The following is a 25,709-nucleotide window of genomic DNA, read 5'->3' on the forward strand; positions in this document are numbered from 1 at the left end:
GGAGCTCAACTTGGGTGCAGACTTCTGCCTGCCCAGTGGTCGTTAATTTTTAAGCTTTTCTGGAATACTGATCACTGAAAAGTGGGGAAGTGGAATGTTCCAAAATACTGGTTTTTAATAATTTTTATTTAATTAACTAATGCTAAGATTATGTAGTGATATTGTTTACCTCTTTCTAGCCTCATAATTAAATTATCATCACTTTTTGTTTTTTTTTGTTTCTGGCCTTAATGGAAGGCTTTGTGTCTGGTTTAGATTTTTTTTTTCCACGCCACTAGCACATGCAGAGGTATCTGTGTTGCAGCATATTTAAAAGAGTAGGCATTTTTTGTGTGATAAACAATTCTTCTGCCTAGTTCTGACAGCTGTATAACTCTGATAGGTTTGTGTGGGAAAGGCTTGAGAACTTTTAACTGGCTTACTTGGAAATAAGTTCAAGCATTAGCAGAGCTACAGACTCTTGTAGATATGTATTTGTACATTTAATTATTTATAAATGAGCATTACATGTAAATGTTGTTAGATGACTCTTTTTTGTTACAAGCAGCAAGCTAACAAAAACCAAAACTTGGAAGAAGCACCATGTAACAGAGCGGTTTGGGGAAGTGTATGGGGTATACGTGGCAGAGGTTGGTAGTGGGGGCTGCTGGGTGCCTTGTGCTGGTCACAGTGGGGTCCAGGCAGCTCTGAAGCCAGCGTGAGCACCCATTGCATACCAGCCATAGCAGCATGCAGCGCCTCTGGAGTGGCAGCTGCGGCTGGAGGAAGAGGCAGGCAGGGAGATGCTCTTGGGGAGACACAGGGAGAGGGAGGCTGCCGATGAGACATGTGGCTGGAGGTGTCCTCCTAGAAGGAGATACTCCATCCAAAATGGGCACCCTTCTGAAGAGACCGTGGCTGTGGGTGACCCATGCTGGGACAGGGACACCCCCAAGGGACAGCAGCCTTGGGTGGCCCACGCTGGGGCAGTGCTGGCTTTGTTATTCGTGTTCTTTTTTTTCTCCAGTAACCAAATCTGATCAGAAGTTGGCATTAGCTGGCAATGGATTCAGTAAAAATCTTACAAGTCGAGACCATTTTGCCTGCAACAAAAAGTTAAAAAGAAGAGCTTATAAACCTTCGTAGCTCAGGTCTAGCATCCTGCCATTAAAAGCACGTACATTTCTCTTTACGTTTGTGTCATAGTCTGGTAACATTACACCTATTTCCCAGCTATCAGCTTCCTTCTTCCCTTTTCTGCAAATTATTTCACCTTCTTGGCTTGGGTCTGTGGGTTTTCCGTTTGTTTTTAAGGCAGAGTCGACTGTTTCCGGTATTCAACTTTGTGCTGCTGCTGGTCAGTCAAAACCCCCAATTCCCCCCCGAACCCAAACCAAACAGTGACTGGAAGAGACAAAGACTTGATGTCATGAAGGAAGGGCAGCACCTAGGAAGAGGGATGCCTGGCTGCTTTGGAGACATGGGATCTTGTCTGTCTTTATTTTTTGATGACATTAGCAGGCATTTGGGAACAGAGAGTAGTGTTTTTATACTGAATATCATATTCCTTCATGGTCTTACACTGAAAATGAAGAGACATTTTTTGTTGCACATAGAACAACATACCCAGGCTAAAAATAGTTCTTTAGTAGCCTTTGAAAAGGGAGATTCCTGTTTTTTTATTACCACTCAGAACCTGTGTCTGTCCCTAGCAGGGTCGAATGTATTGAACCTTTGAACTGTGAGAGTAGATATTCACTCTAACTAATGCATGCTGTGATTTCTCATTCATTTTAGACATATCATTTTCTCCCATCTGATGACATTTTAACTTAAGTATTTCGACCTCTATTCCTCTACTTACTTTCATTCTGAAGTTTTGGGGGGTTTGTCCCTCTCCTAGCTTCAATTTCACCTTATTTATGATTTCTCCAATATTTTTTTAAACTATTGCTCAGCTACTGAAATGAGTTAAATAGCATACTAAAATATACAAAGTCATTAATATATAAAAATGAACAAGTTCAGAAATTTTAATTTGAATCCAAATCTCTTCCCAAGTTACTAAACTTGATTATGGTCTCATACTATTGTATATCAAAAATAAATCCCCTGCTACTGACTTAGTATAACTTAGGTAAGTGAGAACAGAATTAAGCCTGTACTTTTACCCTCCTCAACAAGATTTTCTGTTCTGCTATTTGTGTAAAAGTAAATCATGGAATAAAAAGTATTGTTATTTCATGAACCGTGGTAAGTGTAAAATGTCTGACTACCATTTTGACATAAGTCAGGCTTGTAAAACAGCTTGACTATAAAGTTTGAAAGGGCATGAGAGATTTGGCTTTTCATGCGTGAGGATGGAAAGGGACTTTGAGCTCCTGCATTCTCAACATTTCCTAGTCCTATTCAATCCCACCTGCATTAAATTGTATCTTTTTTCCCGTTATGTAGTATGGAAACATCTGTCAGAGTGTGGCAGCAACAGAACGGTGCCTTTTTTTTCCTCTTTCTGTGGGATGTGTGCAGTGATAAGAGTGAAGTTACTTTACTCTGTTTTTTTAATATTTGATAAAGATACACTGAGTCCAGAGGACATAGTTTTTGAATGTTTACAGAGGAAAAAAAAATCTCTCATGTTGATAACACTTAAAAAGAGGAAAGAAATTACTGAGAAAGAAGTACATAATTTCTATAATTTCACATGACAAGGGAAAGCTGATGTATTCCAGTAACATTGATAGGAGTGAAAGGAATTGGCAAATTTAATCCTTCAGGCCATGAATCTCCAGGATGCAATCTGAGGGAAAATCCTTACATACATGTGCAGTAGTATCACCGGACATTGTACTGTTAGGCTTCAGTGCCAGGGGCCAGGAGGGTTTTCCTACTTTTAAGAATTTGTGTGTTGGGGTATAGTAGAAAACATACTCTCTTGTATGAAGATGTAGATGAAAATGCTCTTATCTGGAAAAGGAGATTTTGCATGGCTTTTATATACACTAAAATTGTCTCAGGAATAACAATTATAATGTCTGTGGTAAAAAGAAGTTATAATTGGAATAATGATAATTTCACCTAGAAATAGATGAGGGGATAAATAATTTATCTTTTTATTCAACTATTTTATTTAAATTATTTGATGCCAAATATTGCCTGCCTCGCAAATGTAGTTAGGTGTCTTGTAAGGGCTGTTTTTTAGACAAGCAATGATTGTAAAAGGTGCCACTGAGAGCCCCACTTTTTATAGTGGTTTGTTTTTAAGTTTTAATCCTGTCATCTTTAATTCATACTTCTTTCCATTTGTACCTAAGCTTTCACTAAACTATTGCTTTAGGAAAAGAGGTGGACTTGATGCAGAATAATGCTGGGATCTGTCCATTAGTACCTCAAAGTGTAGAAAATTGCTCTTGGAGCTGTGGAGTTCTTTTCCAGACTTCTCCTGTCATATTGGCGAAATAATTACAGTGTCTCTAAGATGTGTATAATTAGATGTTGTAATGGGAGTTCAGAAGTCCTTGTATGAATGTTTAGAAGTATGAATATGGGAACGCTGAAGTCTTGTGATACCTCATTTTCTCTCTGCTTCCCCTTCTTGGTAAGTACTGATATATCTCTTTCAGATGCTCTTAGGGTGTACTGGCATACACCGGCATATTTCAAGCACTGAGGATAATGGTATTTATCTATGACCTGTCTGTGCCTCCTCGGTGCTTACTAATGATTAAATCACGTTCCTGATGCAGCTGTGTTGCACCTTAAAATAGTAGCATCTGTAAAACTGGGAGATATGTATCAACAGATCTGAACATCCAGTGCATTAGAATTAGTTGTTCTGTGTCAACCGCTTGGCATTTTGATGCAGCTATATTTCTTTCATTGACATCCTTAGCAAGGATGGAAAGAAACCAGATGTAAATTATGATTCATGATGCAAGGGAACAGGTGAAATAAACTAAATTATCTTCATAGGCACGCCAAGCTTGCTGGAAGACTCTTAGAGGTAAAGCCATTGCTCCTGTTTCTAAAGTCATTGGTCTTTGCTTATCATCAGAAAACATCTCTTCTCTACAAACTCCTGCTGACCCAGTTTCCAAGCATTTTATCTAGCTTGACACTTATTTTTACATCCTCTGCAGTTGTACTGAGCACTGTGAGACTGTGATTTGGTGTCTTATTTTTAAGGATTACTGCTTTGGCAGGGGTAGTATTTGCCAGTTACCTACCAATCACCTGTAACACAATCCAGGTTGAAATAATTGTAAAATAAGTAATTTATTTACAAAATAGGAAAACAGAAAGCTACACAGTTGCAAACGTTTTTTTGAGATGGGATACAACAAGCAGGGAAAGATCACACTTTGGTGTAGTTATCCTTAGATCAGCTCCAAACTTCTCTCATTCTGTCTGGTTGTTTGCAGCATGCATCTGATCATGTGGCAGGGCATCATGTTCTTAGGCACAGGAAACCTGTTCTTACGCAAACTCTACGCTTTTATTCATGGAACAGAAATTTGATCTGGACATGTATGTTTCGTTTACACACAGTCTGACCTATGGTGCTGTTCAGATTCACATCATCATCCCTTTCTCCTTTCTTGCCTGGATAAAGCCGTTCCTACGTGACGGCAGAGATACTTATTAAGTCCCCTCTCACTGGACTGCTGAAAGACCCAGTGCTGCGTTAAATTATTAACTTATGAATTGCCAGCCTAGTGTGAGGGCTTCACCAGTCAGGACAGTGTTCATGCTCTGTGTATAGCCTTTTCAGTCTTTCAATCTTATATTGTATGTTACAGCTATAGCTTGTCAGTCTTGCTTTATCCAGTCATTTTAGTGGAATTAATACCCGTGGCTTACTGGTTTAGATTAGACACAGTGATAATCAATCACTTTGCTATGGCAGACTTTTAACCTGCCACTGCAGTAGTGGGAGACAGTTGGCATGCTAATGGGTAGAAGCAAAAATATATCCCATTGCTCCCAAATAGTTCCCTTTTGTTTTTCCATCTGAGAAAACACGAAGGAAAACAGGAAACATTTCCTCCTGACCTGAATGAAGCTTTCTTAGTGCTGGGTGTTTTAAGGTTCCTGTGTACCACATATCAGGCAGCTGAATCCATTCAGGGAGAAGGAATGAGGCAGCTTAGCTTGTGTGAGAATATATGTTGGCATAGGTTTGTTGGGGATAATAGTGTGTTAGTCCTCTGGATAGGCTGCCTGGGAAAGAAATGCAGGACCTATGTGTAGTTTAACATTTAGTTTATTTCTCTGGCTTATTGAAATGCTTGCACCTTTGAATTTACTGCAGTAACAGATTTTTTTCACATCAGCTATCATGGAGGTAGTGTGAAGTCCAGCTGCTTCTGAAGGGCATGGCATATTTTTTTCATTTATTTTGTTAACACTGAATCAGATCAGCAGTGGCTTTGGATTTGACATAGAGCACTCATTTGTAATTGGCCAGCCTCCTCAGAAATATATTGAGAATATAATCTCATGACTGTATTCTTCTACAAGCCATGCATGATTACCATTGGTTTCTATAGTATGATCCACAAATATTTATTAGGAGGTAGCATTTAACCATATCTGTTAATATAGATATCCGTGCATTTCCATTTATGTGCATGTGAACAACCCCAAAGCAAAAAAAAAGATCACTACTGTATTGTTGTAAGAACTGTGAGGAGCACGTTTGTACTTCACACTCTCGTTGGAGTCTCTCTTGCCATCGGACTCCTGGCAGTATCTGGAAATTCTTATCTTTATTTTCCAGCTATTTTTTCACAGGCGAAGTTGTGCAGTTCTGTTGAGTGAGACTGTGGCATAACTTAGGCAGAATGTGACCGTTTATTTTTTTAACACTTTGTGACTCTTCTAATTTTGGCAGTTATTTTCTTCCAGTCATATCTACTAAGATCAGGAACTTGACAAGATTTGGGGGTCTGGCTTCAGTAGTGATTTGACATTGGGTATGTAAAAAAAAAGATTAAAAGTATTCCTCTCATTTTGGGGGAATTGCCTTGTTCTGTTCACTTACAAAATTGAACAAAATTTTTGATAATACAAATGTTATTTCATAATATAAAAAAATTTGAACAGTTCAGGTTTTTATGTTATATTTCTCTGTTTAAAGCTTTTCTTTTAATTAACTCATCACTGTATAAAAGCACATATAGTTTTGGTAGACAACAATAAATTAATTCGAGATTTGTGCCAATTATATAAAGTAATCTGAACTGTGTCTATCATTGAAACAGCCAGGAGGTTGGACTGGATGACCCCCAGAGGTCCCTTCCAACCTAAATTACTCTATGTTTCTATTAAGTGGAGAAACGTGCCAAACATTTCATTGTTTAATTCAGATAATTTTTCCTGTGATGTGCGTGGTATATAGTGCCTAGACACATTTCACTGTAAAAAGGTGCTGTTCTGATTCCTGGAAAGTTGTGACACATTTTCTGGGATGTTGACTATGCTGTTCTTTCCTTTGGGGACCCAACTTCCATACAAATCGTTCCACTGAAAACTTTTGAGAATAAAAAGCTTTGCAGTGTGAAAGGTGTGAAAAGGAAGGTGTGAAAGAAAGTAAAACAATTGTTTCACCAATAAATAGCTGGAACCTTCTGCAAAGCAGCATGTAAATTAGTTGTTGAGTAATTTTGATATTTGCAGCACAATGATACATGAAACCCTGTGCTTGTTAAAACATACTGGAATAACTTTTTCTCTATCTTCATCCTGCTGGGATTAATTTAGTCTACCACATTTAACTAATCCTACAGCTACATAATGAATCTCTTTGTAATTAGAAGATAACTACAATTAAGAGTAGCAAATGAAGTCAGATCACTAGTCCATGTAAAACCAGGATTATTAAGACCACCCGGCCTAAGGACGTGCTCTACTGCTGCTCTCTGTTGCAAAATTGCTTTAAATTTTACATACTGTTGTTTGAGAGACAGATGTTACATTAAAGTAATATCAGTTTATAATTATTTACTTATATACTGAAATGACCAGGGTTATATTTTTCATTTCCGTAAGAAAGTGTGTGTGTGAAATTTATCTGAGAATTTCTCAGTAACAAAGACATTACCTATATGATCATTGTTTATTTATTTCAATGTCACTATACTCACAGTTCCAAAGGAAATCCACAAAAATTTCTGGAGGACAAACCCCAGCTGCATTATGACAACAAGGTTTGGATTTAGGAGGAAAAGAAGCTCATTGTGAAAAACCTGGGCTGAGAAGAGCATTTGACCTTGAACAGTACACTGGCAGTCAATGAGAGAAGTTTGGGATGACTGCACTAATGGTGTATCTGCTTGTCTGTCAGATTAAATTCAAGCCTTCCTATGAGGAAGAAGTAAAGCAAACGAGCCAGGAGACCCACATGGATAAGCAAAGAGCTTCTTCAAAAACTCAAATGAAAGAAGAAGGTTTACAACATGTGGAAAAAGGGACTGACCCCTCGGGAGGAATATAGGAAAGTTGTCTGGGTATGCAGAGATGCAAGGAGGAAGGCTGAGGCCCACTTGGAAGTTAATCTGGCAAGCAATGCGAAGGATAAGAAGAAGAGCTGCTTCAAATACATCAGTAGTAAAAGAAAGACTGAGGATACAGTGGGCGCTCTGCTGAATGAGGTTGGTGTCCTGGTGACACAGGATGCAGAGAAGGCAGAGTTACTGAATGCCTTCTTTGATTAAGCCTTTACTGCTAAGGTAGCCCTCAGGCATCCCAGCCCCAGGGAAGACTTCTCCTTGGTTGAGGAGGATTGGGTTAGTGATCATTTAGGCAAATCGGATCCTCACAACTCCATGGGCCCTGATGGGATGCACCCATGAGTGCTGATGATGCTGGCGGCTGCTGTCTCTAAGCCAGTCTCCATCATCTTTGAAAGGTCGTGGAGGACAGGAGAGGTGCCTGAATACTGGAGGAAAGCAAATGTCACTCCAGTATTCAGAAAGGGCAAGAAGGAGGGCCTGGGAAACCATGGACCAGTCAGCCTCACCTCCGTCCCTGGAAAGGTGATGGAGCAGTTCATCCTGGAGGTCGTCTCCAGGCATGTAGAGGAAAAGAAGGTTATTAGGAGCAGTGAACATGGATTCACCAAGGGGAGATAATGCATGACCCACCTGATAGCCTTCTATGATGGCATGACTGGCTGGGTAGGTGGAGGGAGAGCAGTGGTTGTTTACCTCGACTTCAGCAAGGCTTTTGACATCGTCTCCCGTAACATCCTCTTAGACAAGCTAAGAAGGTGTGGGTTAGATGAGTGAACTGTGAGGTGGATAGAGAACTGACTGAATGGCATAGCTCAGAGGGTCATGATCAGTCTTGTTGCAGGTCTGTAACAAGTGGTGTTCCCCAGGGGTCTGTGCTGGGTCCAGTCCTGTTCAACATATTCATCAGTGACCTGGATGAAGTGACAGACTGTACTCTCAGCAGGTTTGCTGATGATACCAAACCGGGAGGAGTGGCTGATATGCTGGAAGTCTGTGCTGCTATTCAGTGAGACCTGGCCAGGCTGGAGAGCTGGGCTGAAATTCAGTAAAAGCAAGTGCAAGGTCCTGCATGTGGGGAGGAACAACCCCATGCACCAGCACAGGTTGGGGCTTGTCCTACTGGAAAGCAGGTCTGCTGAGAAGGACCTGGGAGTGCTGATGTACAGCAAGCTGACCCTGAGCCAGCACTGTGCCCTTGTGGCCAAGAAGGCCAATGGTATCCTGGGCTGCATTAAAAGGAGCGTGGCCAGCAGGTTGAGGGAAGTCATCCCCCCCCTCTACTCTGCCCTAGTGAGGTTACATCTGCAGTACTGTGTCCAGTTCTGGGGTCCTGAGTTCAAGAAGGCAGGGAACTACTGGAGAGCTAGGAAGATGATCAGGGGACTGGAGCATCTCTCTTCTGAGGAAAGGCTGAGACACCTGCGTTTGTTGAGCCTGGAGAAGACTGAGGGGGGGATCTTGTCAATGCTTACAAATATCTAAAGGGTGAGTGTCAAGAGGATGGGGCCAGGCTCTTTTCAGTGGTGCCCAGCAACAGGACAATGGGCAATGGGCACGAGTTGGAACACAGGAAGTTCCACCTGAATATGAGAAAAAACTTCTTTCCTGTGAGGGTGCCAGAGCAGGGGCACAGGCTGCCCAGGGAGGCTGTGGAGTCTCCTTCCCTGGAGACATTCAAAACCCCCCTGGATGCGTTCCTGTGCCCCCTGCTCTGGGTGTCCCTGCTCAAGCAGGGGGGTTGGATGAGGTGATCTCCAGAGGTCCCTTCCAACCCCTGCCATTCTGTGATTCTGTGATAAGGAAGCAGCATCCAGGTTGCTAGCACTGTTTCTCTCCGGGGTTCCTGTGAAGGTTACAGTCTTAGTGGCTACCAAAACCTGACCGCTTACTGAAGTTGGAAATCACTTTGTGGTTTTCAAAAGCTGAGGGGGAAGACAATGTGGCATAAAGGATGTTGGAATGAGTTCACATGCACAAAGGTTTACTCGCAGGGTTTGTAGCTGAAGGCGCATATTGACTCTAGCGGTGAAGAAACAGAAACAAAATAGGAAGGAGAGAGAAAAGGAAAAGGTTAAACTCTCTCAGTGGCCAGCTGGGAGGAGAAGCATTAGGGAGACCCCAGAGCATCCTTGTCCTCTCTAGTGCCGTGGGTGATTCTCCCTGTAATACTTTTCCGATGGTAACCCTGTGGTTTTCTTTAAGACCTGCTTAAACTCTCAGATGATTGTCCCTGCATGCGATGCTGTTAGTGCTGACTGGAGCATGCTTATGTCAGGGGCAGGTGCTGTGTGCTGCTTGGCTGTCTTAATATGCTCTCTGCATGCTTATTACTGGATCCTCTAATGTAAACTAAAAACCACAACTGAAGAGAGGGAGAAGGGGAAAAAGGAGGTAGTGCCCTCACCAGTGGCAATCCTTTCCCATGAGAAGCCACCGCAGCAACACTGTTTGGGTTGGCATATGCACGCCCATGGGCATGACAGCCTGGCTTGCAAATAGAAAGCTCTGAGCAATATGAAAGGCTGAGGTCCCAAAGGCGCTGTGCAACAACCAAAGTGGTAATCTCACCCTATATTAAAGTCTTCGGGAATGTATTAGCAGATGGTCTGAACACTTTTGGGAAAGGCAGGTGTTGCAGGGGAATAAAACAGGTTTTTGAGTAAATGCTATAGAACCTGTCTTAGCCTCATGACAATTAAATGCTATGAATTCTTCCTTGTTTTCCCCCCAACGTTTAGATTATCCTAACATGGTTTTGTCTACTCTTCTGACATCATACGCTTCTAGGCATATTGTTTCTATGATTAAGAAAATTTTCCAGTGAGGTGGTGTTTCCTATTTCAGCAGTTCTCCTAAAGAAGAGATCTGTTTCTTTCCTTTCTGTTAGCATTATGCTATTAGCACTCCGTACACAGTCACAGTATTTCTGGGCAGTCATTGTAAGGCTCCTTTCCTTGGCAGTTTCTTGCATTTCTTTTCTCATTTGCCCAAAAATATGCGCTTAGGGGGAAAAAACCATCCATTCAGGTTACCAGGTTTCTCTAAGTGGAGTCATGCTGCTCAGTCATTTCAATTTACCACGTCTTCCCTTCGCACCATGTTCTGTCTTGAGCTGTTAAAACGACACTGTTGACCTGTGCGCTATTGATCTGTGCAAAGGAAATCCAAGCGTCCTGTGTTTAAGCTCCTCAGTATTCTAATTTTTTCTGCCAGATATACCTCATCCATGACCCTTCATCACGCTTCTGGTTATTTTCCCCTGATTCTGACACCTGCCACAGCAAATGTCAGCTCACCAGAGGTGTTGTCCTTTGACCCTTGCATGTCTCAAGGAAAGAAGGCCTCTGGCTGTGGGAGAGTGTGACTTCTCAGTGTTATCTGCATTCTCCCGCTTGGTAGTAAATAAGGTCAGGAAGAGGCATGCCCTCTTCCCATGGGAAGTGGCTGGGTTACCGGGTACCATATCCTGGGTGCTATTTCCTCTCTGAGCAAAGTAGTAATGTAGTAGTAACTAAGGTAAGGCCTGTTTTCGTAAATGTTCAGTTGAAGTTGTTTTCCACATGCCTGCTATTTTGCATTTATCAATGTTAGATTTCATCTCCTATTTTATGGCCAGTCACAGTAGTGTGAGGCACTTCTGCAATTTTCCCCATGTGTTGTTGCTTTTGAATACCCTGAATAATATTAAAAACTCATCAGACATTGTCACATCACTATGCTGCTCCTTTTTACAAAACATGTAGGAAGACTGAATAAATCTGAGTCCTCCAACACAGTCTCTTCAGTGTAAAAACTGACCATTTATTTGCTATTTTTCATTTCCCATTTTTACCTTTTACCAATCCAAGTTGCCTCCAGCTCTTTGAAACTATCATGGTATTTGGGAGGTGCTGAAAATCAACATCCATAATCCAGAGCTCTTATGAGGTGCTTGAGCATAGTTTATTTGACCCACTTTTTAAAGACATCTCAACATGAGTGTCTGTGGCTTTATGTACTCATGAGCCAGTATTTTGGAACAGAAAACTGTACCACAATTATTCTTTAGTGTAATGTAAAAACATTATTTAGCTTTTCCCTTAATAGGGAACAGACTTTTTTATTTGATGGTTCTGCTTTTCCTTTAATATAGGTAAGAGTTTTACAGTCCCTTAAAATAGTTGATCAAATTCACTTTTAGACTTCCTTCATGCTTAACATGCAGAAGAACCTCCTTGGATCCCCTGAAATAGAGTGTATTAATCTTCTGCCTTACTAGCTTATTATAATTCTGATTTAAACTAATTGCTGTCAATGCTCATATTTTCTGTGTATGTGTAAGCATGCATATTTAACATGGACTTTCACGTCCTTTCTAGCCAGGTTAGGTTTTTATACAATTTTTTTTTCCCAGTTTGTGTATGTTTCTTCACTTTTAAGGCAACTTTGAAAATGTTTTCAATGTTCTCATTAGACTCCTTTTAAATTTGAGGCACAAGTGCTTGAGTGTTGTAAAATTAGCTCACTAATAGTTGCAGTGAAATTGTTTTTTATTGCTTTGGACTCCAGCCTGTTTACATATACTGTATAATCATTTGGGATCCCTTTTGATTTTCCACTTTCAAAATACATTCATTGCAGTTTACTTTAGAATTGTGTGCTGCTATGTAGTATTGTTCTGAAGAGGATGCAGCGTGGGCTTAGCCAGAGTTAAATATGTCTGGTTTTACTTTTACTGTGGCATGGCAAGGCCTTGGTTTTAACAACATGCTGTAATCCCTTTGCCACTGGCCATAGATAAAAAACAATTTCAAGAAATATTATTAGGGTAGCATTACAGAGGGTATCAACTGTCCCTTTTAGAGAAAATGGTAGCTGTGGTGATCAGGAATTATTACTGCTGTTGTAGGTTTCTGATCATAATATTTATGGGCAAAACACAAAAAGGAAGAATAACAAGGATGAAGGTTGTATTCTTTATCTCTTGTGCTTTTCAGTTGTCTCACACTGAAAAAAAAACCAAAGGCATAGCTTATTGTCATCTGATCCAGTTAGAGACTCAAATCACTGCAGGCACATTTCTTGGGCATTGTAGTGCTTTATGAAGTTGCCTTTCTGCTTGCAGGGACTTATCGGCGTTGTAACAGAACAAATCTGTCTTCTTGACTAATTACACTACACTGTGGTTGAAACAAGGCCTATGAGATACAGCAGAAAGAGGATAATTGAGAAAGAGAATGATAGTACAAATGGGCGTTATGGAGTGAACCAAATTCTTGCTTTTCTGGGTGTGTTCAGGAATAATCTCAAAGCTGGTAGAGACGATGGTAGCTCAGTCTTCTCTTTCTGTAGCAGGAAGGACCAAAGATTGTTATGGATCATTGGGTCACTGCTGATGGTCCTTGGGTCACTCCTTCCAGATCCCATATCCCTCTTCCTGATCCTATTCAATGAAAGAAAAGATTCTTTGACACAGAAAGCAATCACACAGTAGGCATGCGATCAGAATATATCTTGATTATCTCAAATGTGAATTTTGCTTCCTTTTTCTGGAGTTTTTCATCTTACTGTCCTAGTAATGCAACTTTAGCAGCACATTTTAAAGTCCCTTATTGCGCAGTTATTTTAAAATATATGCTTTCCTGCAGTCAACTTACTTTTATTCTATCCTATTTTGCTAATGGTTGTGGTTAATTTTTTGGTAGAGACTGTAAGGAATGTTTGTTTCCTGATGACATTTAAACCCAGACCTCAACACAAAAGAAAGGGATTATTGGTTTGAGAGTTCTCCATGATCAAGAAGAAGACATGATTTACAGGGTTGTTTACTACCTCTATCATAATAATTGGAAAATAAAAGTTTATGTTTGGTAAAAATGAGTGAAGTAATAATTTATTGTGGACATAATTTTATGGAGTAAATCATAAGCCAATTCTTCCGTTTTGATTTTGTTTTTGAGGTTTATGATATACCTGACACTTGAAAAACATTGGCTTCTTGTATATTTTGTCCTGTAATTGCTGAAAGTTGGTCTTCCTCTCACAATTCCTTTCCAACTAGTAAATGGTTCTACAGTGCTTTCTGTTCATGGTCTTCCAGTTCTTGTTCTGAATTACCTTGCTTTATTTTAAAGTCATGAGGATACTGTCTCGTATCTGCCTCCCTCCTTCTCCCTCCTTCTCCCTCCTTCTCCCTCCTTCTCCCTCCTTCTCCCTCCTTCTCCCTCCTTCTCCCTCCTTCTCCCTCCTTCTCCCTCCTTCTCCCTCCTTCTCCCTCCTTCTCCCTCCTTCTCCCTCCTTCTCCCTCCTTCTCCCTCCTTCTCCCTCCTTCTCCCTTCTCCCCAAAGTACATTTTGACTCAGGATAAGAACACAAGAAACTTCCTGCAGGGTGAGATCACAGTCCATCTAACACAGTATTCTGTCTCCAAGAAGGGCAAGAAAAGCTGCTATTAAAAGGCGGCACACAGGCTTGATCGCTTTTTGTGGTCTGTTCCCTTCATACCTTGCCAGCCACCTCACCTGTGTTAGCAATGTCAGAGGGTATGTCCCTGCCCTGTATTTTTATTATTGGTTTATGGACAGGGTGCCCATGAATTTGTTTAATCTCTTTTTTAAAATGCTGGTATATTATGACCTCCTGTGGCAGCAAGTTCAAGAAGGTCACTGTCTGCTAGGTAAAGATGTACTTTCTTTTCATCTGTTTTAAATCATCTTCTAGTTTCATTGAGTGCCCTTTTGTTCTAGTGTTGCAGGGTTTGGTGAACAACAGTTCCACCTTCAACTTATCCAATGCTTTAATAATTTAAGCCTTTTTATAGATGACTCAGAACAGAAGTTGATTTTAGTACTCAATGAATTTTCTGTTTTATGTGGGTAGCTTGTTTTGTTCTGTGAACATTGCCCAGCTTTTAGAAGTCTGAGGCTGAAGATTTGAGGTCTAGAATTCAGAAGTAAATGGCAAAGACCTTTATGTATTTGCAACCTTTACTCTGCCTACACAAAGTTTTAAGATACGGTTTATAGCTTGTATATTTATACAAGCTATATATAGCTTTTATATGTGTGTGTATATATATACACACCCTTCTTACACCTTAATACATACATTTTATTAAATCATGAATATAGTATTTGTAACTATTTTGTAAGATTAGTAGGTCCGGCCAATTACATCATGAAACCTAGTTATTTATTTAGAAAAACTTTGGTGTCTTCTTTTGTGTGATTATGTATACAGACGACAGTTGAAATGAGTAGCTGAAATCCAAGTCTCTTTCCAAGGGAAAATTCTTTAATTATCTGATGAATTTTTACTCCCTTTACACAGTAGGGAGGAAGCTGATCTTGACAAACCTCTGAAAGTGATCCTGTAGTGGGTTGGCCCACTTAGTTTGAATATTTGTAGTTTAACAGTTTAATTATGGGAACGGGGTCTTTTCTGGTTACACAGTGAAAAGCTAGTACTATTTTTCCAAGCGTTTTGCTGTCAAAACACTTGTGTGTAAGAAGTTGTCCCAAAGAACTACACATATTTTATTATCTGCAGCCTCATTACTGCTGTCTGTGTCCAAAGCAGTGCTTTCCCCTAACTCATACTGAAACAACACATTTAGATTTGCATGCCTGCTTCAGTGCCAAGATGTCGTACTTCTCAAGGGGAAATTCTGGTCAGAGTAACATTAAGTTGAGTGAATTTTACATTTGCCAAACCAGTTATGATTAACCATTTGACACAATCTTAAAAAGGCTGTCTAGCTGGGAAATGTGAGTCATTGTTGGAACATAATTTGTATAAAATGAATGATTAGTATCTTTTTGTACAGTTGCTCTCAGCGTCAAAAGCAACATCCCCTGTGGTACTCTATATGCTAGCAAAGACAATTTAATGTGTAAAATATGCTAAACTTTCTACTCCAGATTCCCTTCATAGTTAAGGTGATGCTGCTCAGTAGAAACTGGCAACACCAGGGAGACAAGGTTTCTGAGAACAGGGTGGGTCCATGGGCTCCAAAAATGGGTTGGGTCTATGCGTTGGGTCCACTGCAGTTTGGGCCATCACGGTCCAGACCAGTGACCTTTCCAATAGCAATGTCTGAACCACCAGGTGTTATCAACTTCATACCAGTTCTAGATCACAGTGACAGGTATAGGTCAGAGGCTGAAGTGGCCAACATACATCTGGAGGTGCTGGGACAAAAATGCCATAATTAAAAATATTTAGAATGGGCTTGATTTAAAGAAGGAACTACTTCTCTAGCCTGTTGTCCTAGTTTCAGCTGGGATAGAGTTAATTTTCTTCCTAGTAGCTGGTATAGTGCTGTGTTTTGGATTTAGTATGAGAATAATTTTGATAACACGCTGATGTTTCAGTTGTTGCTAAGCAGTGCTCACACTAAGTCAAGGACTTTTTTAGCTCCCCATGCTCTGCCAGGTGCACAAGGAGCTGGGAGGGGGCACAGCCAGGACAGCTGACCCAAACTGGCCAAAGGGATATTCCATACCATATGATGTCATGCTCAGCAGCTCACGAAGGGTAGAAGCATCTTATTTTAGAGTACTTGGGGAAATATTCTTGAGCCATGGTGAACTAAAAAAAGGAACGTCTCTGATAAACGGAGTTCTCAGCTCCTTGGGTCATTAGAGAAATAAGGGAAAGGGAGTGTGGCCAAGAATCAAGAACTATTTACAGGAGTCATTCCTACGCGCCTTTTGGATGAGAGTTTCTGTCTTAGCGTGGCTGATATTTCTTCTCCTTTGCAACAGCATTCTTAGACCCAGTTTTCAAGATGCAAATATAAGAATTGACCTGTCAATTCTTATATCGAGTGCTCTTTAATGCAGTTCCAGTCCAGCTAGCCTGTTTGATGTTGAGTAATGGAGAATTTGAGTTCTGAATAGGAGGTGTCAAGAGGAGTTGAAACTTCTAAAAATTCTCTCCATTTGCAGTTGCGGGAGATTGAAATTAACCATTTATTTTTATGAAGGAAAGTAGTGGGGTAACTTAAAGAAAGGATAGTTCTTTATAGCAGTGTATCAAATTTGGAGCTGATACAGCTGATACCACTAGAAGCACTGCAATATACCAAAATCTTTATGTGCTTAGTAGTCTGTTTTATGTCAAAGTGGAAAAGCAACAGCATCATATTATATCTTACATCCACTGATGAGTTTTAGTAAGTACGGACCTTACAAGCCGGGTGGATCGTTTTAGTCTGACTTAACATTAAACCATGTTCAAGCACAGAAAACATGAAAGTTCTATTTTTTGGAGGCAGGACAGTTAGAGAAAGATAATGTTTTATTTTCTAATAATAAAATTCTCACAAATATGTAAATGCCATCTTCCGCCTAGTCAATTAGAAAGCTAAACTTAGAACAAAACCTTGCTTTCATAAAAAGTCACTGGGATTGGAGGCATTTGAAATCCTTCTTCCAGGACTAGGGTCCAGAATTCTTCTTCAAACCATTTTTTAACTGGCATCACATCTTAGGCAGCTGGTCTTACATGCTGGTAAGATATTTTGCCTCTGGCATCCTTTCATCTTATGCCTATATTAGAGGAGTTTCCATATCCCTTGTTTCTGCCTAACTCATTATTCAGGGTTTCTCCCAACCCTGATGCCTTTTATTGTAGCAGAACTAGATGAGATTGCTTTAACATGATTTGTTCTCAGCAAAATCACATTGGCTGTTGCTTACATTTTTCTCAACTTTCAGAACTCTTGATTATGATTTGTTTTATTATTTGGTCTGTTATTCTTCTAGGAATTGAAGCTAAGCTGACCCGTTCTTAACTCCTTAGACTTTTCGCAGCCTTTCAAAGACACATACTGTGTTTCCTTTTTCTAGCCTGCCAGAACTTTCTACATGTTTCTCAAGTTCTGAGTCTTTCTCTCTAGTATGTTCTCTCAGTATCACAGTTGATTTTTACCTGGGCAGGACAATTGGAAAACATCTCACTGACATAACCCTTCTCTCCTCTAGACCAAGTTTGTACACCCTTTTCTTTGCTGTTGGTTTTACTAACGTCTGTTCACAGTTATAACTTTTATGGAGGACTGAAACTACACATATCAAACACTTCTGTTTCATTGTGCTGGTAGATTGGAAGAGTAGAGAAGCAAAGTTTTCTCTTTGCATTTTTGTTACTTTATTTTATTACCCCTCATGTCCTTTGCAGTTCCATTTCATTTCATGCCATTCAGCTTTTTGACTCAAGCTTACAGGACGGTTGGGCAGCATCAAAAAGAGTATGAGTGATCAGGAAGAAGTTGGATTAATCTTAATGGATAAATTGGAGAAAGATGAGTGGAGAACACAAGTGGGCTTCCTTCTCCATCCAATTCTGTCTCCGTGATGGAGAAGAATGCCGCCACTGCCTTGTAGATACACATACATTAGGGTTCAGTTTTGACTATGGAATCATCACATGCAGATGTGAAGAAAACAATCTGGCAATAAGAGAAGTGAGCAGCAAATTATTGCTCATACCTGCTTGGGAGCTTACTGAATTAAATACTGTGTGTGTACAGCTGCTAGATAGTGAATGGGCTTGTAAGTCAACTAAAACTGATGGAAAGGCTTACACAGGGATATAATTATACACAAGCTGTCACATTTTCAGAAATGCCTACTTCCTTATATGTGCAAAATCTGTGTTCCAAATCTAGTTACATTTTCTCAAATATGTGGTGGAGTTTGGAACATATGCCTACCATCAAATATATAATCTTCTGTACGTATAGAGAATGAATCCCTTTTGCTGTTATAAGGTTGGGCTGTGCATTGGAGAGTTTGTTCCATAAAGTTAGTGTGGATGCTAGTACCCTTTAAAAGAAGCTAACAGTAAATTCTGCTTATGGGCTGTGATTGTCTGAAGTTGTTTTTCATGTCCAAATAAATGTATTAGCTTAAACTGTAGTGTTTTAATGGAATTTGACATACGTCATACAGATATATATGAAGTATAATCTTACTAAAGCAAAATGCTTCGCTGAACTCAGGCTTTTTTTGCATAATGTCATGTTATATTAAATTGTGAATTTTTAGCGCATCAGGATGAATGAATTTTCTCTGCATTGAAATTTAGGCCCTGTGGAGGTGTTTGACAAATTGTTTTGTAATGCAGTTCACAATCAGAAACCACCAGGTCCAGGAGTACTACACTCTAACTGGGAACAGTGTTAATAAAAATAAAATCTGAAGGGATAAATTTGAAATTAAATTTGATAATCTTGGAGTATTATGTAGTTCTTGAACCATGCTGTAGTATCTTGAAACTGCTGTTCTTAAATCAAATATAAGGTAAATATTCCAACACTTTTAAAAATTAATTCTTCCTAAATCCATTTTCTGCAGTGGTTACCAATAACTTTCCTGTGAAAAAACTGATGGGTAACTTTATGCTGAAGGCAGTTCAAAATTAAATGCTACATTTTAATGTTATTCCGAAGTGAATTTGACATGCTTCTTTTTTGTCTTGCTGTCTTGCACAGGTATCATTTTTCTTGTTCATTATTTTTGTGGTGTATACCATGCTACCCTTCAACATGAGGGACGCTATAGTTGCCAGCGTTTTGACCTCTGCATCTCATACGATTGTGCTGAGCGTCTGTCTATCAGGGACAGCTGTTGTAAAGGAACACTTGGTTTGGCAGGTAGGTGCTTTGTGGAATTAATGATTAATTGTGCACTGAATAGCCTGGTAAATGAGCTAGGGGTGCCTCAGTGGGTTCTTGGGAGTATAAACTTATTTCTGTCTCCTTTTCTGATTTGCTACAGAATGAATTCACAGGTAGTCACTTTCTAAAAATGAGAGTGTCAGTATGTCTTGCTGAATCGCACGCTTAAGTGGTAGAATCTACAGCCATGTAGTGCTTACCAATGTAAAAAACTAACATTGCTTGAAAAACTATGTGATGTGGCCATATTGTGGTAGATGCATTACCTTTCTCATATATAAACCACATTTCTCTTCTCCTCACCTCATTAAAGCCGAACTTCCAAGACCAAGGATTTTTTCCAGGTATCAGTGTTATCTTTGACTCAAAAAAGCATTGCTCCTTTGAATACCCTGAGGTCTGCTGGGTTAAAGATCTGTTGTGAAGACATTGCCCTCTCCAAGTCTGCTCTAGGGCTTGTCCTCCTGTAATTCTTGGCCATTAATAGGACTTTTACAGCCTCCTCCTGACTGGGCCCCCTGACTGAAGGGGACTGGCTGGCTCCAGACTCCGTGACATTTAGGACACCCGTCTGTGTTTGCGGTTGGGTCTTGGCTTGTAACTCAGCTCTGATACTTTACTACGTGGCATATTGCAGATTAACAATTTTTAAAAATCCAAATATTAGGAGCTGGTTTTTGTTACTGTTTTGCAGAATGTCTTTTAAATGGTGAAATACTACAGTTTTGGTTGTAGTACTGTGACTATCCCAGCTGTCATTTATAGAAATCTGTATTTTTAAGGAAAAATTTAGATTTGATTTTGAAAAGCAAAAACATGGTTTCCTTTCAATATAGTTATGTCATTTTAGGGAAACAAAATTCTTTTAACTTTTGCATCAAAATGACACTGAAGCTTAAAAGTAAGTACATTTTTATAAACATACCAGTAGAACAAGAAAGACATAATGCGATTTATTGTGAACAGCAAGAAGAATGAAACAGACAGTTTCTACTTACCTTTTAAGTTACTTGAGCCTTATTTTGAAAAACATTGTGCCTCAAAGGATAACTTCAAAATTGCAGTGAATTTATTAAAGTTGTGCCTTGTAGGTTGTTCAGGAAAAAACCAATATATTTCCAGATATGGCTGCAGATCTGTGTTATATGGAATATTGAAATTTAAGTCCTATAAACTAAGACGTAGTTCTCTGTAGAAGTTTTAAATGGTGAAATAAGTGGGTTTGCTTTTCTCCTGCTGATTTGGTTTAGTTGAGTGTTTTCTGCAGAGGTTGCCAAATTGTGTTGTATGTTAAGCAAGGATGCTGGTCATCTGCAGTCAAGGTAGTGTTTTAATAATTCAGTAACTGATAATTATAGTGGAATAAATTGGGGAAAATGTTTTTCTTGGTTTGATGTCAACCTATGGATTTTATTCTGGGCATAGATACGCTGCTAAAACAATATTAAAGTTTGCCACTTGCCTAAAAGAGTTTTGGGTTGAGGTTGCTGTTTGCAGCATTTATTTATTTTTCCTATCTTTCTAGACCATTAAAATTTGGTATATCTAAACCAGTACTTTCAGAAGATGTTACATTTTTAGACACATCATGTCTCCAGAATCAAAAGCAATAAATCATGGGCTGTGATGTACAATTAGTGTGTTTCATCTCTCCTGTAATTTCCTGTTTCATTCAGAAAGAGTGGAAGTCTTTGAGCAATTTGTAAATTTGTTAAGAGTATTTAACTTCCAGGATGTTATTAATTTTCTATTCTGCCTTTGTAAAATGTATTATATGTTCTGAATCGTTTGTCAGTTACTGAAAGCACTGAGCGCACTGTGGTCTTACGAATGTGTGGAAGGGACTAAATGCCACCTTTGCAGTTTGTTTGCCCTCTGTACACTTCTAGATTACTATTGTTTATAGTTTGGAGCAGAAGCAAAAAACTGTGTGTGTTGTGTTCTTTCCTTTTGGAAATCGAGACCACAAATAAAGGATTAGGTAAGAGATACCGATTACACTAAAAAGAGAAATAACATTTGTCAATGGTATACTTCAAGTTGGTATAGAATAAGTGTGTGTAAATACCAACAACAACAAAAAAGAGATGGGGTATGGGGTATAGCTGTTTGAGAGGACCATACTGTTGAATGTCTTTTCTTTTTTTTTGGGGGGGGGAACATTGGTGAGGCCTGGACTGAAGCTGCTTTGCAGAGTTCAGTCACTAAAGCCCAGAGATAAGGAACTACCAGCAGACAAATTTGAAAGCTTAGAGAAACACGTTTAGGGCTAAGTAGAGTAAATCTGGCTTGCAGAGCTACATTTAGCTTTAACAAAAATATATTATTTTGATTTCAGGGCTACTGATTTGTCTCAAAAAAATAGAAAACAATACATGACAATGTTAGCAATGCACTGTATATTTTCCTTCTGGCATGGATTTTTTTTCTAGATGATGGATAGGGAACCAGTAGTATCTGCTTAAGAAACAGAAGGACAGGGGTATAACAAATCTACCTGTAGGTAAACATCAGGTATTATAGCTTATATATCCTGTATATATAGCAAGTATCCTTTTGTAGAGAGTACCTGCACCTCCTTTGTAACTACTTCCTATGTATTAGAAGACTTTCATTAAATCTCCTCTGAGCTCTCGGTTCTCTTGGCTGAACAAACCCCATTCTTTCAGTCTTTCTTCTCATGCCAAGTTCTCATGCTTTATAATACTTTTGGTAGCCCTGTGCTGGACTCTCTCCAATTTTTCAGCATCTTCGAGTGACTCTGGCTGGCATCCCATAGCATTTTGGAAGTTAATCATACCTTCAGTCTATCAGTAGAGAAAAATCGAAGTTCGGAAGCATTTGCTTATTTTGAGATGTGGCAGAGCCTATCTTACTGGTTTTGTCATTCCTTTTGTTGTCCTCTGTAAAGTTTTACATCCAAAATTGGCTTCAGTTAAGCTGAAAGGCTTACCATGCTCTTGATTATCCAGTGCTGGTTGTAGTCAGAGATACTGAGATAAACCCGCCTGCTAGGATAAAGAATCCTTCAATGTACTTCTCTGCTGGTTAGATAAACAAGTTTCATTTTGACCTATGCATGCCTTTCGTGGGGAGGGAATCCACCTTGGTTTAAAAATTAACAATGATGGAGATAATCTTCCACAAGCCTTCATATTTTTTCCATGGTTGTTGACCATCAATGTTAACATTTTGTTCCTCTTTCCTAGTAGGAATTTGTCTAGCCTTGTCATCCAGCTTCTAGACCTTGTTGCGGCTGGTAGACTGACAGACCCAATACTATCCAATTTCTGTTTCTCCCATGAGAGTACTTCTATACTATCATGAGTTTGCCTCATACCTTTTTGTCAGTAAAATACGTGAGTTGCCTGCTTTTGCACTAGCTAAACCTTTCATCACTTTCACAGTTCTTCTTTGGGTCCGTCCTTGTGCTTCGTCAACATCTTGCGACGTGGATGTTAGCCTTAGAGGAATACGCCAGGAGCAGCTGCAGCAGTGCCAAATGCTAATAGGAGGCTAGGTCTACAAAGGGGTTAGTGTGCTCCAGGGCTCAGCATGGATACACAGCCTCTACAGTGAAATACCCAGTTAGTCTCTCCTTGCAGTTCTGTGGGGAGTTTAATGCACGGCTATGGGATCTGTGACAGGGAAGAGGAAAAAGAGTCCTGTGTTCCAGCCTCAGTTTGTGGAAAAGTAACTGTATGTATGTTTGGGTTTTTTTTCCCTGTTGAAAATTTTAATCCTAACCCATACAAGGCACAGAGTCTGGAATTTGGGACTCTGCCCCCTCTTTCCAGGTGAGCGTCCTACTGCCAAGCAGAGGATGTTGTTCTGTTTGCTCTTGGGAGCCTGGTGGTTAGGACTGCTGCAAGAGAACATGGCTCTAATTATGGCATTAAGGCATTTGGCTCAGAAGACTTCGACGACTTAACATCCCTTTCAGTTATTGCTGGAATGTAAAGTATTTCCCTGCCATCCCTTGCTATAAACACATAACCTGTTTCTCCCCAAACCAGAACAGATTCTAATCAAATACTTGTGTTTTTCCTGTTCTATTATCAACTGCTCAACCATTTTGATCTCATAATGAGCTGATACTATTGTTAGAGGTAATTTTGTCCTTAATTTGTTAAAAAAAAGAGCTAACCAAAAGCATTAAGCATCCTATAAGCTTCCATTTTTCTTTTTACCTGTATTACACATGAGGAGTGAGGGGTTTTTATTTTAGTACTTTTAAAAAGTGGTGTTGTTTTACTCTTTCGGCAAGCAATTTTTTTGCTCTTTTAATCTTTTTTATTAGCTGTGGCTAAATCCAAACCTTGGCTAAATCACTACAAACTGTCATTCGTGTTTGTTTTTTTTTTTTTCTTTAAACTAGTGTTCCTTACCTTCTGGGATTTTTTTGGCAGCTCCTTGCAGCACTGTAAAAGGGGTCCCTTTTAGAGGCACAAAATTATAACTGGGAGCATGCATGTGTACATATTTTTGGTTTTGTTTTGGACTCTGTTCAAGAATGCATATAGCAAAAAGAAATAATTTGTAACAACTTCTAGGTAAGTGTTTGGTCTTTACTTGTTGTGGTCAAGTTCCTTTCCGGTAGCCTGGTATAAATCGCTAGATAATGTTCTGTCCTTGTGGACAAAAACAAATGCTAAATTAAAATTTTGTTATTTTCAAGAATGTTTGAATTGGGAAATTCCAAGGCTACAACCACAAGATCTTGTGCATTTACCATTAGCTAGGCTGAGGTCTCCTATTTCAATACAAATTTTATCATATGTGCTATGGACAGCTAAAGATGAAGCCTCTACCTCATTCTTATGTGATCTGCTGGTGTATATGCACTCATTAGTGCCAGTGTACATCCAGATTATGGTTTCTGCTTGACTTCTGATTCATGAGCTTTTGGTATAATTTGTTGCAAGTTCTGTAGTGGCTAAGAAATTGGTTTGGGGTTTTGTTTTTTGTGTGTGGGTTTTTTTTTTTTTTTTTTAAATAAAGCCATCTTCCCTTTTTCAGCCCACTGTTGGTTGGTTCTTTTGTTTTTTTCCTGAACAGGTCATAGCAGTCAGGCAAATCTTCCTACCCATTTGAATCTCTAACTTCCTGCTACTAGTTTGAATCTCTAACCTTCTTGCTACTAGAAGAAGGTTAGAGTTGCTACTCCTTCTTCCTGCAGAGAGGGGTCAGTGGCCCAGACGCCTCCTTTTGGGGCCTCATTCTGCCCGCTGCAATGGGACCCCACCTATTTGAAAATGTTGATAGATTAAATTTTACAGACACTTTTCAAAGGTAGATAATTTTGGTAGCACGTGGCAGGCTTTCCTCTTTTTGGCTATTCGCAAGCCTGCTGTTGGGGATCCTAGAGGTTGGATCATTGAGTGTTTCAACCCTCAGAGCACTTTTGGCAGGTAACCCCCGCTGAACAAAACCCCCTTTGGTATGGCTGCCGTTGCTGTACTGATGCCTTGAGACTGTCCCAGACCCCCACCAGCAACACAGGCCTTCTGGCTTGTGTTGTGTATCTTCTTCCACAGATGGCGGTTATAGTCTTCCCTATCTTTTCTAGAGTAACCAGTGGTTTTCTGCTGTGTGGGTTTTGTTATGAAGTTTAAAATCTAAGATCTGCTCTGTGTGTGTTTTCTGTCTGGAAAATTAATGTGTTTTGTCAAGGGAAACTGGTTAATCTGATATGATCTCTATTTGGCAGAAGTATGCTGCGTATATGCGTATACATACAGCTGGCCACACAGAGCGCTCACAGACACAAACAGAACCAGCGGCCTCATCCTGCTCCCCTCTCTGGCTGGCCTGGATGAAGGTCTGTCGGTGGATATGGTACACTGCATGTATCAAAGCACATGTACCATGTGGATCCCTTCAGCAGCTGGGCTCAGGCACCCAGGCTACCCCTGGAGCCCAGTCTCCCCAGTTGCTGGCACCTGCATGTGCGAGCCCCACCCCAGCTGCTGGTACAGCCGCCCTCGCTCACAGCCATGCACACACACACGGACATCTTTCAGGCAATCTCCTAGGTCATGTCACCTACCCACTGGCTGGTCCAGCTTGATTGTTGCTAGTGCTCACACACTTGCACACCCGCGCTTGCTCCAGTTGCTGACACAGGTGCCCCTGTGGACCATGGCTGTACCCCAGTTGCTGCACAGAGACCCCCGTACACACAAGTTTTGCACAGAGTCCCTCACCAAGAAGAAGAGTTAAAAATGGAGTTTAATGAGAAGACAGGACAGACTGCAGTGGTCAAGCACAGGGCATGGCCAGGCCAGTGTACCAACACGTAACCTGTTTACATGCAACTGACTCCTTTTATCCCCATATCCCTTAATTTCCCTCTGTTTTGTTTGCCCTCCCCAAACCACCACAGTCTCGTCCTTTCCCTACCTTTGGTTCCTGCCCTAAACATCCCATAATAAGTCTGGCACTGCCCTGCATCCGAGGTGTGTCCCATGGCCCTGGGCAGTGGCCTCCCGTAGTCAGAGAGGTGGTCTGGGAGCTGTTTGTGATGACCCATGGGGATGGGTGTCACACTGGAC

At 40.2% G+C, this 25,709-nt stretch overlaps 1 protein-coding gene across 4 annotated transcripts in view; it reads left to right on the forward strand.

Moving 5' to 3' along the window:
- ADCY2 (adenylate cyclase 2) overlaps nt 1-25,709 on the forward strand; it is a 218,695-nt gene that overhangs the window by 46,609 nt on the left and 146,377 nt on the right. For 3 of the 4 annotated variants that reach the window (XM_064443348.1, XM_064443351.1, XM_064443350.1), the window contains exon 3: nt 18,970-19,131. The exons of the other annotated variant lie outside the window; for it this stretch is intronic. In XM_064443348.1, the coding sequence (XP_064299418.1) occupies nt 18,970-19,131 (162 nt within the window). The remainder of the gene's footprint in view (nt 1-18,969; nt 19,132-25,709) is intronic. 4 annotated transcript variants of the gene reach the window in all.

Source organism: Phalacrocorax carbo, chromosome 2, assembly GCF_963921805.1.
Source record: "Phalacrocorax carbo chromosome 2, bPhaCar2.1, whole genome shotgun sequence".
In the NCBI taxonomy this organism is placed as follows: Eukaryota; Metazoa; Chordata; class Aves; order Suliformes; family Phalacrocoracidae; genus Phalacrocorax; species Phalacrocorax carbo.